Consider the following 15,535-nt stretch of genomic DNA (forward strand, 5'->3'; position numbering starts at 1 on the left):
ACGGGGGGTGCTGAGGGGGGCGTGCGCAGGGGCTGTTGGGACGGGGGAGGGCGGGGTGTCCGGCGGCCATATTGAGTGTGGCAGGAAGAGCAGAAAGGCCTGCGCGCTCCCGGCTCGCCGTGATTGCCAGCATCCGTCACCGTCCCTGCCGCTCCCGGGGCCCGAGGTGGGAAGGGGCTGCGCAGGGTAGGGCCGGGCGGCAATGGCGGGGCCGGGGTTCGTTATCCGTTCTTTACCCACCCGCCCGTCCGTGCCGATTGAGGCGTAGGGGGCCGGGTTGAGGGCATGACGTCATCCCGTAGAACGGGCAATGGCTTCGCGACGGCGCGAGCGCGTCACTTCCGGTGCGGGCTGGGCGGGCTGGTGGTGCTGCAGGCCGTGAGGGGCCGCGGGGAGCGCGGGACAGCCGCGCCCTGTGCAGGGTTGTCCCCATGTGATGTCGATTTAAGGCGTTTTTCGGAGTTTCTAATGAAACTAGAGAGAAATGCACTGGTCGGCAGCCTGCTGAACATGAGCCCGGGCGTGCTCGGGTGGCCAAGAGGGCCAGTGGCACCAGGCCTGTATCAGTCATAGTGTGGCCAGCAGGAGCAGGGCGCTGATGGTTTCCCTGTCCTGGGCACTGGTGAGGGCACGCTTTGAGTGCTGCGTCCAGTTCTGGGCCCCTCAGTTCAGGAAGGACATTGAAATACTGGAGCAGGTCCAAAGAAGGGCAGCAGAGCTGGGGAAGGGTGTGGAGCACCATCATGTGAGGAGCGGCTGAGAGAGCTGTGGGTGTTTACCTTGGAGAAAAGGAGGCTCAGGGGTGACCCTATTGCTCTCTACAACTTCCCCAAAGGAGGTTGTAGCCGGGTGGGGCTTGGCCAGCTAACCACTGACAGGACAAGAGGACACAGCCTCAATCTGTGACCGGGGAGGTTTAGGTTGGACATCAGGAAGAATTTCCTCACAGCAAGGGTGCTTGGACGCTGGAATGGGCTGCGCGGGGAGATGTGGGGTCATGTCCCTGGAGGTGTTCAGGAAAGGCTGGCTGTAGCCGTATGGGGTCTGGGTGGCACGGTGGTGCTGGGTCATAGGTTGGACTCGATGTCTCAGGGTTCATTTTCAACACATGTGATTTTGTGTTGTGCCGGCATCTCGACAGAGCCCGGCAGGAGCAGCCTCAGGGCAGCCCAGCGTGCCCAGGGAGCATCAGTCAGCTCCCTCTCCTTTGAGATACACTGTGATCACTTTCTCACCCTTCCCTTCCCACTTTCAGTCCAGCTATTGCACATTTTTATTTCCCAGTAATCTTTATTCCACTTGTTGGCAATAATACAGCAAGACCATAGCTGTAGCATTGTGCTCCTACACCACGTAGGCTCTCAGGTAAAGGTGGGCAGCACGCACTTAAGCCTTTGAGCAACACACCATGGCTTTTGAGGATGCTTCTCCAGTACACACACCTTGGAACTGCTTTTTTCTATCACGAAACCTGATGACAGGCTCTGTGCATGTTTTTGTGTATTTCTTATCTTAAAAAGCTGCTCTTGGAGTATGAGTAGCTGTGAAAATCTTACCCCACGAAGTTTTATGCTATTTTAAATTTAGAAACCAGGAGATCTTGTCACTTCAGTCCCCCAGAAACTCACAATCAAAAGAAAAAAATAAACTGTAAAATGCCTTCCTGAACGTTAATTGCATTTCCTCACAAGGTGTCCAGAATAGAGTTTGATTTTGCTTTTAGATCCTGTTGCCCTCCTGTGGTCAAACCTCAGCAAGTCCAAGGACTGTTAAAGCTCTGCACGTCCTTCAAACGGGCTGAATTATTTTGTGTGCATTTACTTTTGTCTGATTTAGTTAATTGTTTCTTTACTCAGAGTCCTTGCCCTTGCTGTTTGCTTGCTGGAGCTCCCTCTTACACGTTTAAAGATGTCATCCCGTCACGCTGTGGTGGGTTTGGCTCCTCAGAATGATTTACCTTTTTTACTTTGAAACAGTCAAGACTTTCACAGGGGAGTCCAGGGATACCAAAACACACTCTCATTCCTCCTGAGTGTCTCGGGGTCAGCTGCCCTTTTGTTAGACCAGTTCAAAACCCACAACTGATTTATTTTCCGGTGATAAGAGGTTTTAGAAAATCTGGGAATGTCGTGCCTCCTGCACACTCTAAATTGCAGGATCAGAGCCTGGATTATCTCCTGCAGGCCCGGAGGTGACTCACCAATAACATCATAAGACAATTTACTTCAAAACACCTACAATACTTAGCTAAGTTTTAGAGTTGTATAACACCGTGGGTTGTTGATTTGATATTTTGTCACTTCCTTTTTATTCTTCTGCCTTTCTTCCTAATCGTTGGAACTTAGTTTGTCAGTTTATACCAAGCTGGAATTTAGCTGGCAGGATAATTGGATCTCCTAGAAAAATGTCATATTAAGTAGGAATTATGGATAATGCCCCTGCAAAATTAGTTAATGGAAAAAATGTTTAATTGCTGCTTGAGTAATATTGATCAAATGCAGTTATTCTACCTATGCATTTCTGTATTAGATACCATGGAACCTGCACAATACAGGGACTTGTTCTTGCTCAGCAGCAGAAATTCACACTTCTCCCTGCTGAGTGCCCTGAGGTTTCTGTGAGCCCCAGCCTTGAGTTTATCACAGTTCCCCTGGAAGGTGCCCCCATCAGCAGTTCCCCAGACTGAGCACTCTGTGCTACTCTCTAGGTCACTCATGAAGCCGTGGGGCAACACAAATACCAGCAGAGTCCCTGTTGATTGCCAGCTGTCAGCTGGACCCCGAGCCACTGCTTTCTGCCCTCTGAGCCCAGTGGTCGGGCTGGTTTCCAGCTCTGATTGCCCAGCCCACACTCCAGCGTGCTCACAGGAATGATGTCAAAAACCTCAGCAAAGTCCAGGCAGTTCACATCTGCTGCTTTCCACATTCCCCACAGCCTCTTGTCTCAGCCCAGAGGGCAGCTGTAATTGTCATCCTGTGACTGATTAAGATTCCTGGCTCTTTCTCCTCTTATGTTATTTCCAGCTGAGGAGCTCATAATTTTCTGCTATTAATCCCAAAGACCATGACCTTGTATTTCACAGCACTGAATTTCAACCCCTTTCTACTGTTCCAGTCCTCAAGGCTTGCAGCTTTTCATCTTCTCTAGAATACTGTGATCCTTCCCTGGATTTTAAATGACTCTCATCTTTGATGGCAAGTTGACTCAGAACAGGGAGCTTGAGAAATTACAGCATGAAAGGAAGTAGACTTGGCATGGGCTTGGCTTCAGGGTAGTAGTGTTCTGTGTTGAGCTACAGAAGAATTTTTAGTGAAAATTTTTTCTTCCTTGCAATCCCCAGAGCATGGGAAAATCATTTCCAAAAGGTATATAGGGAGTGAAGGGAGTGTGACCTAGAAAAACTAGTAAGATGCATATGTCAAATCCAGTTAATTTTTTTTTGCTAATGATACTGATCTATATATATAAAATGCTGAGTAGAGCACTTATCTTCCCTGTGCTTGGCCTTAAGCCACATTCCCCATCAAAGGCAAAGAGACCCTGTTGACACTTTCCTGGTGAGTAAATCAGTCATGAGAGCAACATATTTCTTTTCCAAGCAACATATAGAAAGTCATGTACTGGAAACTAGGACTCCTGGGTTTCCCAGAGCTCAGCATATTCTTAAAACAAAGGTATCCAGGCTCCATCCTACTTTCTCCCTTGCCTGCCTGGCAAGCCCTCTGGTCTCATCATACTGTTGCTGACCACCCTCATACTTTTTCCCAGTTATGGATGCAGGAGCACTGCAGTGAGAAGAGGCAAAGGGCCCCTCACCCTCTCCCTGCACACCCACTCGTGCACTGGACCCCTCATACCTGCCCATCCTTGCTGCAGACATTTCCTCTTTTGCCAAATGTGAATGAGGCAGTGCAGTAATTTTATGCAAATCCATGTGCAGATTAAAAAATTAATCAAATTCTGAAATTTTCATTTAAAGAGATTAGTCTTGAAAAATCCCCCATCTAATCCTCCCAGAATAGTCACTTGGAACAAGCCTTCAGTGCGTTGTTTCCCTCCTGGGTTTAGTGCATCTCCTGGAAAATTTTCTTGTAATGCTTTTGGGACCATGTGGAGCAGCAAGCTTGGGTTTGAGCAGGGCTCACCAGGCAAATTAAAGCTGATATATCAAATGATAGAGGAGATGTGTCAGTAAGTGGGAACGAGGGAGTTTAAGGCAGTAAAATCTCCACTTTGTTGTACTTCATAGGTAAATTCCCCTGGTGATGCAGGAGAAATGGAAGCAGGGAGCCTTGGTGGGTCTGTCAGTAATTTACATGTCAAGAGGCCAGAAAAAAGTCACGCAGCAAGAAAAACGAGGAATAAGAGACACTGCTAAAACTTGCTGCGTCTGGGAGTTTACTACTGTAATCTAGCTCTTAGAGCTTGAGCTCAAAATTATCCTCCAGCACCTGGGGTTTGATCCAGTGCTATCTCAAATATTTTCCTAGCCCCTCAGGGATTTTGAAGCTGACCCTGTACAAGGTGTGCCAGCCACCAGTCCTGGACGAAATCTAGAGGCATCCTGACAACATTGAAACTAAGGTAACTTAGGTCCCTGAAGTTCTCAGTTAAATCATGCATTCTGGCACAGCATCCTCTGAACTCACAGCACCTGAAATGCTCAGGATGTCTGTGTGGTTGGGTTGGCCTGCAATAAGCTCAATTGCCCCAACTTCAAAAAAACCACAAGCCCAAGATGCAAATCCTTGAACAAACCTCCAACCGCAGCACCTGGAACAGCTCAGCTCTGCCCAGTGATGGCAGACTGGCCCCTAGAAAGGAATATTTTTCTAGCTTTCAAGTACCTGCCATGGAGTGAGGTGCTGGCTCATTTTTCTCACTGCATGGGCATGGCCAGCTCATTTGTTCACTGTTTTCTTCCCCAGTGTGCCTCCAAGTTTATGGCTCAGACTCTGCCCTGCTATGTCCATGCTTTTGGTCTCTTGCCACCATCCAATTTACTTGGCAGCTTTACCACATTTCTGCCCCTACTGCTGGATTCTTTCTGTCTCCCTCTGACTTTGGCTCCTTGCCTGCAGAATTGCTTTAATTAAAAAGTTAATGAAAGGTAATGCAAATGAGCGTTTTGCCTGTATTTTATCACAGTCCAGCTCCTGCCCCTCCCTCTTTCCCAGAGAAGGTGAAAATGAGAAGCTGGGGTTTTGCTGCATTTTGGTGTGAGAGCTAACAGTGGAAATTTCTACAGGCTTAGGAGGAGCCCTCTGAAGAAAGGGTTTATAATGGTGTGTGTAGATTATTATAAGAGCGTAGATTATTCATGAATGAAAGCTGAGGAAGTTTTCATTTAAAGGGGATTAATCTAAACCCCTTACAATCCTCCAGCTCTCTTTGGAACAGGCAATTCTTAGCATCATTTTCATCCTAAGCTTAGTACGAACTTACAGGAAACTTTTCAAAAGACTGTCTGTATCCCAACTCCAAATTATCTCAACCAGGGACAAAGGGAAGGTGTGAAACCTGAACCTCCTCATGCCTATAGCTTGTCACCTTATATCCGTATATCTGAAGAAGGCTCATTTATCCTTAGGTGATTTTCCTGAGAAACTGGGAAACTAAGATTAGTGCATGAAGTAATATGAGTCATATCATCAGCCCCTACTCCCAGCCCAGATTCCTCACAGCCAGCAGTGGGAAGAGGAAAACGCAGGGATGTGAGGGTGTAATTTCCCCTCGTGCAATACGTAGCAGTTAACAGGCAATTACACCACTTCAAAACCCACCATCTGGGGAGGGAGCATGAGAGCTGCCATTTGGGTTATTTTTCTTTCCACAACTGCCTGTGTTTTGGGGTGATATTCAGTTCTCTTGATCTTGTTTTTAAAGCCTTAGTAAATGAGTAGGAGTTTTATTTTTTGTTAATATCTACAGTGGATTTCATAGCACTGATTTATAGCTGTTCCCTGATGACATTTAGTACCCAGTGCCTGAGACTGTATAAATAAATTACATAAAAAGGGATTTGTGGTATCATTAGCAGCACCCCCATTCCAAGGGGAGTCTCCAGAAAGCCTGTGTGTCTAATCAGAGCTGACAAGGAGCAGAGTCACACACTGAGACATCCAAAGCAAATGGACCTGTGCCAAATTCAGCTCTCTGTTGCACCGGTATAAAGTTGGAAAACCTCTGAGTGCAAGGGGGTTTTACACTGTATTTACTCTGCCTTTACACCTGTGCTCTGAGACCAGTGTCAGGCAGTGGACCCCAAAATCCTGAGATGCAATAGAAAGGCACTTGCTGGCTTCCACAGACTCTGGATCAGGCCTCGATGGTTAAAATATAATCTGAGTTCAGAGTGCAGAAAACAGATTACATGCCTGCTATTGTACTGAAATGCTTTCCAGAGTAAGCATTAGCAGTATGTACACAAGTGCCAGATGAATTAAGCTGGCATTTAGTTTTTCCACCTCCAGTAGGAGAGGATTGCCTTTAAAGAACTCACACCTGCTGTGTGGTGTCTGGAGCTGGAGCAGGACGGGGCTGCCAGGAGGGCACGTGTGACAGGAGCCACGGCTGCAGGTCTGCTTGTGCTCTGTTTCCCCGGGCTTCAGGGTCAGCGGGCACAGAAACATCAAGGCAGAGACAAAGCCTGTTAAAAACTTTGAGGCTTTATTTTCTTAAACTCCCCTGGCTCCCCTTAAGCTTTTCTTCTCCAGCCATTCTTGAAACCCTGTATTGCAGCTCAGACGAGGTGACCTGGGGTGCATGCACCTCTGCTTTGTAGCACCTTCCTCTGATTGCGCTGTGCCCAGGGCCAGGTGAATCACAGACCTGCTGGGAGCAGAGATGCTTATCTCAGTTCCTGAGAGGTGCAGGGCTGACTTCACTGCGGTCAGCACAGTTACTCTGGCCCTCACTGAAGTGGGGTCAGTGGTTTCAACCGCTGGCAGCATCAGCTGCCATGAAGTTTAAGAGTCTATAGTAACAAAGTGGTCAGGGCACCCTGTCTTTTGTTCTCCTGTCTCCTAGTGGTTGAAAAGCCAGTCCTTCTGACCTGCAACTAAAGGAAGTACACATAGGTAGTTAATCTGCCTTGGCTTTTGGCTTTAAAATCTGTTCTTCTAAGCAATTAATGGTTTATTGCTGTTCTTGTTCTTAAGGGTCTTCTCCCACTTCAGTGATTCTTGGGGTTCTTTCTCTGACAAACTTTTGATTCTCTGTATAGTCTTACCTACAAGTCTCTTGTCTCAAGATTTCAGAGTGTTCCCAAGTTTCAATGCCTGAGAAGGTGTGTAGAGGTTTTCTTTGTAGATCTTTTGGGTCCCTGCAGCCAAATAAGGCAAATTTAGACCCAGAGGAACTGTTGAAAAGCTTGTCCAGCTTAATGATTAACACCTTGCAATGCTAGGGAGTGTCAGGACAAAGAGACCTCTGGACTCCTGAGCTCTCCTAAAAGAAGCCCTTGCACAAAACACATCCACTTACTTGAGAGAGGATTAACTCTCTCTCAGGGAATTTCAATGGGCCTGTGATCAAGTGTGTTGCCCTGGCTGCTTCAGCCTCCTGGCACCCTGCCTTAAATGCCATGAGCAGGAGAGATGCAGATCACAAGGATCTTTGATCCTCAGAAACCAGCAGTGAATTTGCTGCCTGTTAACAGAAGGAAGGAGAAATGCTGGGAGGGAATAGATGTGTGTGTGCTGGCAGGGGCCACCTTTCCTCTGTCAAGACAAGTATCTGCCCTTGAGCAGCTGAGATCTTTTGGTCCATGCACAGATCTGTTGCAGATAATGCTAATGCTCAGTGGAGAGCAGCTCAAATGGGCTTTCACAGACACAGACACTTTGCCTGGATATGAAGTCTTATTTGGGCTCTAAATGTGATTTTAATGGATAATGAGGAGTAAAAGAGAAAGGTAAATTAAGCCTTGTGTTAATTTGCTGTTTGGTGAGGAAACCTCATTACTGGTCTCTCTGTGGCCACCAGCAGCAAGGGATGAGGCAGACAGCAAGGCTGTTGTTTCTCCTCAGTCCGTGTCTGATGCTGCAGGGACACATGGGGCAATGCACAGCCAGAGGATGACATCAGCATTTGGCTAGCATGGGGAAGGGAGTTAATGTAGTGAAAAGCTGTTCCACCCAGATGCCCTGCTCTCTCCAGGACAGAGAGCAGCTTCCACAGTTTGGAAAGGTGTCAAACGCTAAGCAAATAGAAATGATGGCTTGCCAGTGGCAAAACTACAGTGATGGAGAAGCTGGCTGGCAGAGCTCACCTTCCCTGCAGGAGGTGATGAGATTGCAGGGGAATCACAAGCTGACAGATAGTTTGAATGTGACACTGTCTTTCCCTTCCTCCTGCCTGGGGAAAAGTTAGAAAATGCTGCTTGTATGGCACCTTAATCTAGGGGAAACAGGAGCTAGAGTTCCACAGTTCATGTTTTGACCTCTCTGTTCTTTCTGTGACAGCTCTGTCTCTTCTACTAGCAAAAATGTTCACTTTCCCTTGCAGGTGCTGGCTGTTTCAGCCCTTGATGCCTTGCCAGTGCTGGCAGGGAGTGCAGAAGCCCACCCCACAAGGCAGAGTGGCTCAGCCCTGGCAGCCAGTGCACCATGTCCCTCCGTGAGCACGCACTGTCCCTGTTCCGTGGCGCTCTGGGCACCGTCCGCCCAGCTCCCATGCTGAGGAGGGCTCTGAAGCTCCAGGGAGATGGGTGCCCTCAGCTGCTGGTGAAGGGCCAGGCCTTTCCAGTGAAGAGGGACCTGTACCTGGTGGGTTTTGGAAAAGCTGTGCTGGGGATGGCTGCAGCAGCAGAAGAGATCCTGGGAGACCACCTCACTCGGGGGATTATCAATGTGCCACTGGGGATCCAGGAGAGCCTGCAGCGAGCAGGAATGCAGTAAGGACTGTTTCTGGACAATTTTGGGGAGCAGGAAGGATGGGTGTAGGCTGTCAGATTTTTCTCTGTGGGATGTTGCTATGAACACCTTAAGTCCTTTTGAGCTGCCCTCTGTTGCCCACCCCATCCACCCCACCGCTCTCATCTTCAATCACCATCACATCCCAGTGACACCAGTGATGCAGCCCACCTCTTGTACTGGGTGTGCTGCCTCTGGCTGTGGGGAAGAGACACTCAGCAAAGGCCAAGTGCCTGTCCTGGTCACTCACTGTGTGCCACTGGTACACCAGGCACCTGCAGGAGACAGGCTGGCTGCATGTGTGGGTGCACAGATCCATGGTGTAATTGCCTCTCTTACCTCACCAGGGAGATGCTGCTGAAGCCACACAGCAGAATCCAGGTCATCGAAGGCGCCAAGAACAACCTCCCAGATGCAGAGGCTCTGAAGGGAGCAGTTGCCATCCAGGAGCTGGCTGAGGGTCTGACTGCAGATGATCTGCTCCTTGTGCTCATCTCAGGTAGTGTGGGGATCCCAGGGAGTGGCATCTGCTGAGGGCCCCCAGCTGCCTGCCCATCCCTGACCCTGCAGCAAGGGAGTGCTGTGCTGTGCCAGCCCCTTCAGCACAGACACTTGCACCTTTGATTTTTCCTCTCCCTTCTGCCATCCTTTCTCCAGGCATGCAGCAAGGGAGAGCACAGGGCTTCTTGCTGCTGCCTCCCAGCACTGGAAAGAGGCTGACCTGCACAGCCTGTTGTGCTGCCACAGTGAAGTGGCACCTCTGGGCACAGCCTGGCAGCTGTTCCCACCTCTTGGCAAGGAGACACGTTCTTCCTGCCCCCTCCTTACCTTTGGGGACACAGACTTGGAGAAGCAAGCACTCAGTAGATCTGCGTGCTCAGCCTTTGTGCAGGAGTGTAAGTCTGAAAGCTGAGATCTGGGACTGACCTTTCCCAGGGCTTGGCTCCTTCCCAGCTAGTGGAAATGAGGCCTACAGGTACCACACAGTAAGCTGCATGCCTTGCAGAGGCAGCCCTGCACACTCCCAGGGCTTGGCTGGTAGCCCCCAGGCTGTCCCCAGATCCAGGGTTGTGTAAGAAGATGCATCAGAGGGATGCAGTGGCATCACCTCATCCTGAGCTCAGTGGGTATCACAGGGCAAAAACATGCAGGGGCTTGGAGCAGCTCTGCAGAAAGGCCTTGTTCTCCTCTGCTCAGTGTTTATTCCTCTGTGGATGCTGAAGCCTGATCCAGTACAGAGAGAGCAGTGCCATTAGGCAAACACCCAAGTGACTGGAAACTAGCTGTGCTTTCTGGGGATTCCCCTGGGCTTCCTCCTGTCTTTTGGATACAGGGATCTCCAAGAGACTCCTCAGCCCTTCAGGGAGCCTGTACAGGATCTCCCCGTGGCTGTGACTCCCTATGCATGTGCACTCCCACACAGCAGCCGGTCCCCAACTGCTCCTGCCTCTCAGCTAGATCCCTGGCTATTGGGAAACACAGGCATTTGCATTTGTTTTTCTTGCTCATCATGTTTTATTGATGCTGATTTGTCTCAAACCTCTGAGCAGGCTTTGCATTTTGACAGTAGCATTCAGCTGTACTTCTGTGCACGTTCACTCTGTGCACAGACCTTGCTCTTTTCTGCTCTGTATTTTCAATCCATTCCACTTTTTCCATTAGAGTCCTGCCTTCATTTCCACATTTCCAATGCCTGCTTGTATCAGACAGAATTCCCAGCAGTGAAGCTATCACCCTGGACTCAGAGTGTGCTTTGTCCTTTGCATTACTGTCCCCCCTTTTCTTTCCTCCCAGGCCTAGATGAGTGCAGTTCAGCAGTTTCCAATCTTGCTGCATCCCTAGCCAGTGTTTTGCACACTGTCCTGAATAAATGGAGCCACCAAAGCAGGCAGTGTCCCCATGTGCACAGCACTGGCTGCTGTGTGAGCCGTGGAGGCCATGCTCCCTGCTCACCCACCCAGGTAACCCCTGAATATCAGTGTGAGGAGCCAGCTGTAGCCCAGTGCAGGGGTGAGGGTAGTTGCTGTCCCTCTTCTGTCATCCCCACCACACTGCAGGCTTGTGGTGCCCCCATCCAGCTGGGCTCACACTGTCTGGGTGAAGTGTAGCTGACTGTAGGGAGTGCAGGACAGCAGTGATTAAAACCCATTGTTGAAGATGACTGAATTCTCCAGAGATGTTAGCTTAGGTCCCCAATCACCTCTGCCTTCCCTCCAGACACTGGTGAGGGAAGAGAAAAGGCTAAAGCCTTGCTCTCCCTTGTCCTCCTTCTCCTGTTGTCCTGATGTCATTGCCATCTCTTCTGCATCCTAGGGGGTGGATCAGCCCTACTGCCTGCTCCCATCCCTCCCATCCTCCTCGAGGAGAAGGAGAAGCTCACAAAGCTGTTGGCTTCCCGAGGAGCTGCCATACAGGAGCTGAACATTGTCCGGAAGACTCTGTCCGTGCTGAAGGGTGGAGGGCTGGCCCAGCTGGCACATCCTGCACGGGTAACCAAGGGAAAGCCCCTGTTTGCCCAGAGATCACCCATCTACCCTCAAAACACAAGTTTAATCAACTTGCCAGGTTCTTGTCCATACTGAGTGAACAACTTTGCACACTGTTTTGGGACTCTTTGGCTGAGATTTCACTTTGGACTGAAACTCTCAGGGAGACAGAGCTGGGAGAGTGGGAATTCAGACTTGGGAAACATAAGCCCTCCCATCATGCCACTCTGCAGACCCCAGCCCACACTCAGCAGGCACTTCCAAGTGCTGGTGCTTCAGCACAGTGCTTTCAAGGCTGGCTCTGACCCTTGGCTCCCCTGGGGGCTGTTCTCAGCATGTCCCATTGCTGAACCCACACTAGATTGGGCCTGACAAGTGCAGTGTCACAGGTTACGTCTTCCAACATGATAGTCCAGCTTCAAAGGGGACTGTAAATCTGTGGGTGTGTGAAGGGCAAGGTGACACTCACAGGTCCATAAATTAAAAATGGGTGAAGACCTACCCTGTTTCCATCTGCTTTGATGTGGGGATGGCACTCAGAGCAGTGCTTATGCCAGGGCTCTTTTGTGGTCACCTGTCTTTGCCTCCTGCAATAATCTGTGGGCATTTCTTTCCATAGGTGGTGAGCCTCATCCTGTCTGATGTGATAGGTGACCCCCTGGACATCATAGCGAGTGGGCCCACTGCTGCCAGCTCCCACAGTGTCCAAGACTGCCTTCAGATACTCACCAAATACAACCTGCTGCACAACCTGCCCAAGTCAGTGGAAATGGTCCTCTCCAGCTCTCCCACCAAGCCCACTGCTCCAGAAAACTACTCCCACGTTTCCAACATCATCCTTGGGTCCAACACCCTGGCTTTGGAAGAGGCCAGGCACCAGGCTGAGGGCCTGGGCTACGCAGCTCTGGTGCTGAGTGCAGCAGTCCAGGGGGAAGTGGGCTGTGTTGCGTCTCTGTACTGCCAGCTGATCCAGCTGGTCTGCCTGGGCTTCAGCAGCCTCGGAGAAGGGCCCCTGGGGGACGAGCTGAGGGGCAATCTCCTGCAGCTGGCAGCAGAGCTGCAGATCCCAGGCTTGCACCTGGAGGAGTTTCTACAGGCCCTGCGAGGATTAGGGCCCGACAGACCAGTCTGCATCCTGGCTGGTGGAGAAACCACGGTCCAGCTCCAAGGAACGGGCAGGGGAGGGAGAAACCAGGAGCTGGCCCTGCGTGTGGGGCTGGGGCTGCACAAGGCCCAGGCCACAGGAGCCAGCAGCCCCCAAGGGAGGTGTGAGATCCTCTTCCTCAGTGGGGGAACAGATGGGCAGGATGGGCCAACGGAGGCAGCAGGAGCCTTCTGCAGCCCAGGGCTGGTGGCTGAGGCACTTCAGGAGGGCCTGGATGTGGAGGCATTTCTCAGGAACAATGACTCCTACACGTTCTTCAGCCAGTTTCAAAGTGGGCATCACCTCCTGGTGACAGGCTTGACAGGCACCAATGTCATGGACATCCAGGCCATTTTAATTAGAGCCATGGAGAGATCATGAGAGCTCCCTCTGCAGACACTCAGATGCACTTAATTAGGAGCAGGAGTAAATGAAAGCACCAATGCTGTGGACTACAATGCAAACTACTTAAATTAGGGCTCACTGTTGAGGCTGCTAGTGTCTTTGACAGAAAGAATCAAAAATCCACTAATTAAACACATGAGTGGACATCCACAGCAAAAACAAGCACTTGTAATTGGTGGGATCAGAGGAAGGTAAGAGGTCACATTACAGACAAGGAAACTGGATTTAAGGCTTGTGACTGCTTCAGCTATAGTTAATTTAAGAGATGTAGCGAAGTTGAGGCCATGGCAGGGCTACCATGGAGAGCCCTTGCTGCACTGTTGCACTTCCAGTGCCCCCAGCTAAAGAGCAGCTCAGCAGTGGGGTTCTAGGAGTCCACTGGAGCAAATTACAGTGACTGAAGGATGTAAAAGCAGTAAGAGCAAGGCCTGCTCACCTGAAGCAAGGAGGTGCTGGGGGAATGTGCTGGGAAGGGGACACCCAGCACCTTCTCCACATGCCAGCACAGTGCCCTGTAGCTCTTCCCACACCAGGGTACTGAGATGACAGAGACCCCAGGCCCAGCAGGATGCACACCCAGAAGTGTGGCTAAGATGCATGTTGGCAGAGGGAAGTTTTTGATACTGGCTGGATGACACAAGCAGTGCACAGTGACAAAGAGGACAACATACCTTCACTGTGCAGTGTAAGGATGGGGATGAATGAAGTGCAGTGACAAGCCAGCTGTGTGGAGTCCTCGTCCAGCCTCCTTCCCTCCACAGTAACATCTTCACTGCTGGTCCTTGTTGGGAGAGCCTGTGTGCTAGCAGCATGTTTGCTATGAGCTTTCATGGTGTTGTTTTCCAACTCTAGAAAACTGTCGTGCATCCAGCCTGAGCCACTGACCTTTCCTCTGCACTGAGGCAGAAGTTGCTGTCATTCTGATTAACTCTGCTAATTCCACAGAACAAAAGACAAGGAAACCTTCGTGCTCAGCTCTCCTGACCCATGCTGCTGAGCTGATCAAAGGGCAAATCTGCCAGAGCTGTGCTCTGACAGGGAGCTGCTCCCCCCACATGCACGAGGACACAGTGGTTATCACGTTTTTGTCACCTACTGCAGTGTGGTATGTGGAGAGCAGAGATGAGCTTGGTTTCCCAGGACATGGAGCTCACAGTGGGGCTGGATTTCAGGAGGGCTTTGCCTGCAGCAACAGGCATACTGACGGTTTGGCTGGATATTCAAAGGTCTTTAGCTCAGCAGCCAGTATGACCCAGCACGTCCAACTCCTTTTGAATATCCGTCTGTTTGTTACAGAGCCTAAGTGGGAGCTGAGCTCCTTTGAAAATCCAGCTCTAATGTAATAGGACACGCTTGACTCAGACTCTTTCCAGACAGACCGACCTACTCTGTGTGGCTGATCTCATCTCGTGACATAAATACACCGTTGTGCCAACACCCTGTGGTGTCTCACTGAACACTCACTTGTTCTGCACCCCACTTCAAGGTGGATCAGAGGGTGGGGTTTTGAGGAGGATGCAAAACCTCCTGTTCTGGTTTTGAAGCCAGTATCTAACAAGTAGGGATATCAGCAGGACCATCATGGGGCCTGTTGTCGATGCCAGGCTGGCAGCTGGACTGTCTGGGCTACAGCCCAGGCTCAGAATAAGGCACAACCCTGGGAATTTGAAAGCCCCACTCTTGCCCGGTGGTTTAAACTCATCCACGCATCTCATTTGTCCTGAGTCTGAAGGTCTTTTGTAACATGCCTGAACTTGCTCACAGTGGCAAACAGCTCCAAGATCTGCTGGGGAAAATCTGCCAAGCATTACAGAGCTTGCTGTGCCCCCGTAATGTCAGGGGGTGGTTGTGCAGGAGAAGCTGCTTTGTGCCCTGTGTTTTTCTCCAGAGGTCGCTGGCAGGTCGCCTGCTCCACGGGGGCACTAACACGGGCAGCCACACAGCCACAAGTGTGGGCTGCAGCCAGGACAGCTGGGTGAGGCTGGCTCCACAGCGTGCTGGGTGCTCCCTGGGCCATTCTGCTCCAGCAGAATGCAGAGTGACTGCCTTTTGGGCTGGGGTGCCTGGCAGAAGGGTCACTTCAGCAGCAGTACAGTGTGCCAGCCTGGGCACACTGCCACAGGGCCACCATAAACCCCTGCCTACAGCTCTGCCACACTGCTGAGCACCACCCTGGACTTGGAGCTGCTGCTTGTGCTGCCTCCCAGTCAATTCCAGAGGGCCTTGGACTAGTGCTGGCTGGCTTCTCCTAGAAAATGCCTACTCCAGGTAGCCAGAGCAGTGTCCTTGCTTCCTGAATGGTGGCTTTTCATTACAAGTAAAGAGTGTGTGTTGGGGAGGAGAGAAGTCTAATAAAAGGTTTGTTGAAAGGAGAGAGCTGTTTGAAGTGCATTTCCCATCTACCTTTGCTTGGCTGCCATATATGGATTTTTGTTCTTGTCCTTTCTTTCCTAATGAGGAGATAACAGGCCAGGGGGAGGTTCAGCAGGAACACCCAGGCTACAGAAATACTTCTCTGATGCTTCTACCTGGATAACTCAAAGCTCCATTTCCAAGGGGTTGCTTTGGTGGACCCTGTGCAACTT

The 15,535-nt window shown here is 50.5% G+C and overlaps 1 protein-coding gene across 2 annotated transcripts; it reads left to right on the plus strand.

Moving 5' to 3' along the window:
• The first annotated feature begins 44 nt into the window (after positions 1-44).
• Positions 45-15,324, plus strand: GLYCTK (glycerate kinase). Of its 2 annotated transcripts, none has more exons than XM_059856327.1 (5): positions 45-166; positions 8,509-8,896; positions 9,263-9,414; positions 11,229-11,404; positions 12,021-15,324. In XM_059856327.1, the coding sequence occupies exons 2-5, from the start codon at positions 8,610-8,612 to the stop codon at positions 12,924-12,926; spliced, it is 1,521 nt and encodes a 506-aa protein (XP_059712310.1). In that variant the 5' UTR covers positions 45-166; positions 8,509-8,609; the 3' UTR covers positions 12,927-15,324. The 2 variants fall into 2 exon arrangements, with proteins under 2 accessions (XP_059712310.1, XP_059712309.1); XM_059856326.1 differs by lacking the exon at positions 45-166 and adding an exon at positions 5,897-6,579.
• The last annotated feature ends 211 nt before the right edge of the window (positions 15,325-15,535 follow it).

This window comes from Haemorhous mexicanus, chromosome 11 (assembly GCF_027477595.1).
Source record: "Haemorhous mexicanus isolate bHaeMex1 chromosome 11, bHaeMex1.pri, whole genome shotgun sequence".
Taxonomy (NCBI): Eukaryota; Metazoa; Chordata; class Aves; order Passeriformes; family Fringillidae; genus Haemorhous; species Haemorhous mexicanus.